This window comes from Penaeus vannamei, chromosome 43, assembly GCF_042767895.1.
Source record: "Penaeus vannamei isolate JL-2024 chromosome 43, ASM4276789v1, whole genome shotgun sequence".
NCBI classification, from domain to species: Eukaryota; Metazoa; Arthropoda; class Malacostraca; order Decapoda; family Penaeidae; genus Penaeus; species Penaeus vannamei.
In genome coordinates, this window is record NC_091591.1 from 9133206 (window position 1) to 9135070 (window position 1865).

At 48.7% G+C, this 1865-nt stretch overlaps 1 protein-coding gene across 1 annotated transcript; it reads left to right on the plus strand.

Moving 5' to 3' along the window:
* The first annotated feature begins 371 nt into the window (after nt 1-371).
* LOC138860786 (uncharacterized) lies at nt 372-1832 on the plus strand. The gene is made up of 2 exons (XM_070119122.1): nt 372-1660; nt 1750-1832. Exons 1-2 carry the CDS (start codon nt 703-705, stop codon nt 1830-1832), a joined length of 1041 nt encoding a protein of 346 aa, XP_069975223.1. The 5' UTR covers nt 372-702.
* The last annotated feature ends 33 nt before the right edge of the window (nt 1833-1865 follow it).

Consider the following 1865-nt stretch of genomic DNA (forward strand, 5'->3'; position numbering starts at 1 on the left):
AAAACAATTTGCAGCGCCATGTTACTGGTCTAGTTGACAAATCCATGTTTCTATTTAAGCTTCGAAAAAGTTTGATTTTGTTTGTTTGTTTAATCTCTCCAGCACAACTTGCTTTATAGGCAAGCTGCAAATATTACTTATATTTATGGAGCAGTGGTCCATGTGTAAATATACTTTTGTTTAGAATGATAACGAGAGTTTGTCTAAATGTTGAAACAAAGTTCTTTGATCATTTCTCAAAACAAATGATTGTAAGAATTATGAACATTGACAATGGTAATTATATTGATAGAATTAAGGGAATATGACCGTAATTCCCTGAAAACTTATAATGTGTTTAATTCATATTGCAGATGGAAATGAGGACGATGATATGTGCTGTGATTCATCTCCATCAACTGGAATTTGTCGCTTCGTGGCAAAATCTGTACTCCTAGACACCTTTGTTTAGAGGAGGACGTGATGTTTGTTTGCAAGAGGGGAATTCTCTTCGTTTACCAGAACCTTAAACAGTGAAAGATATATGAATCGAAACGTCGCATCATCTCGGTGTTGATTCAATCATTACAGAAATAAAAATAGTGTGGAGGGAAATCTTTGTGGTAAACTTCCAGTTCAGTTGTTCAGTGACAGGTGAGAATGATGGAAAGGAGGTGCAAGTCCGGTGAGACCGGATGAAGCCTTTGCTTTGGCCGGCGTGTGATGATCCCAGACGTGGCGTACCGCAACACCACAACGGGCACGGGGGGCGACACCCCCCGAAGCCTGCCTTCCATCATCTCCAAGTTTCGACAAGGAAGCGATGTCGGGTTCCTCCGCGTCGCCGAGGAGGCGTCACAGAACCTCCCGCTCTCTCGCCTCTCCTTCAGCAGTTCGGAACCTTTCTTGTACAGCAAGACGGAGCCTCGATCCCTGCGGCGGGGAACCAGCTGGGACGTGGTGCGGGAGACGCGCGAGCCGGGGACCTTCGACTGGTCTCGGAACTTCAGCAGTCTGAGGAGGGAGAAATATGCAGGGGAGCGAGAATCGGCGAGGCAGCAGCAGGAGGACTCTTCGGCCGTCGCGCGAATGGCCGGGAGGAGGTGGAAGGGCGACGGCATCGTGACGTCCACGCGGGCGGACACCGTCGCGGGGAAGGTGCCCTTTAGCGAGTTGGTGGTGGAGCTCAGCAGCCGAGACTCGAGCCCGCACGTGAGGACCACGACGGTGAGATGTCCTTCCGTGATATCCATCCACGGAAGGCCTGCCTCTGTGAAGAGACGCTCCAGACGCGGGTCGTTCTCGAAGTCGAAAGGACCGAAGAGCCCGTCGAAGTTTCCCAACATCATCGGCGAGGAGAGCGACAGCTACCGTGTGCCTCCCCTGCCGAAATTCCACTCGGCGGCTCTCCGGAAACTTTCGCACCTCAGGTCAGCTGAACTCAGTCTGCACGAAGAGTTTCAGAGACTGCAGGAGGAGGCCCGAAATCCACTTCATCGGGGACAACTCAGCACTGACGATTCCTTCAGCGGGACGTCCTCTCCTGAGGGACTCTCTCAAGAAGGAAAAAATGACTATGAAGACTTTAAGAACTTCGACTTTGGGGCTTCCTCCACCAACGAATCGGAAAGCCCTTCTCCTGGGGACGAGGAAGCGGGGTCTGCCGGTGCAAGCAACTCAGGTAAGTCTCGTTGTGAAATATTTATGAACGAATTCACTTTCATTCCTTTAAGCAAACGTTTTATACCTCATTAAATATTATGCTACCAGACTACCGGCACAGGTATGTGAATCGTGCATGTGGTTTTGTCAAAAATATATGGTCCGCATTTTCAGTCCAAAGACTAATATAAAACATTATGTAAAAGAAACACCCTGTAAACTTA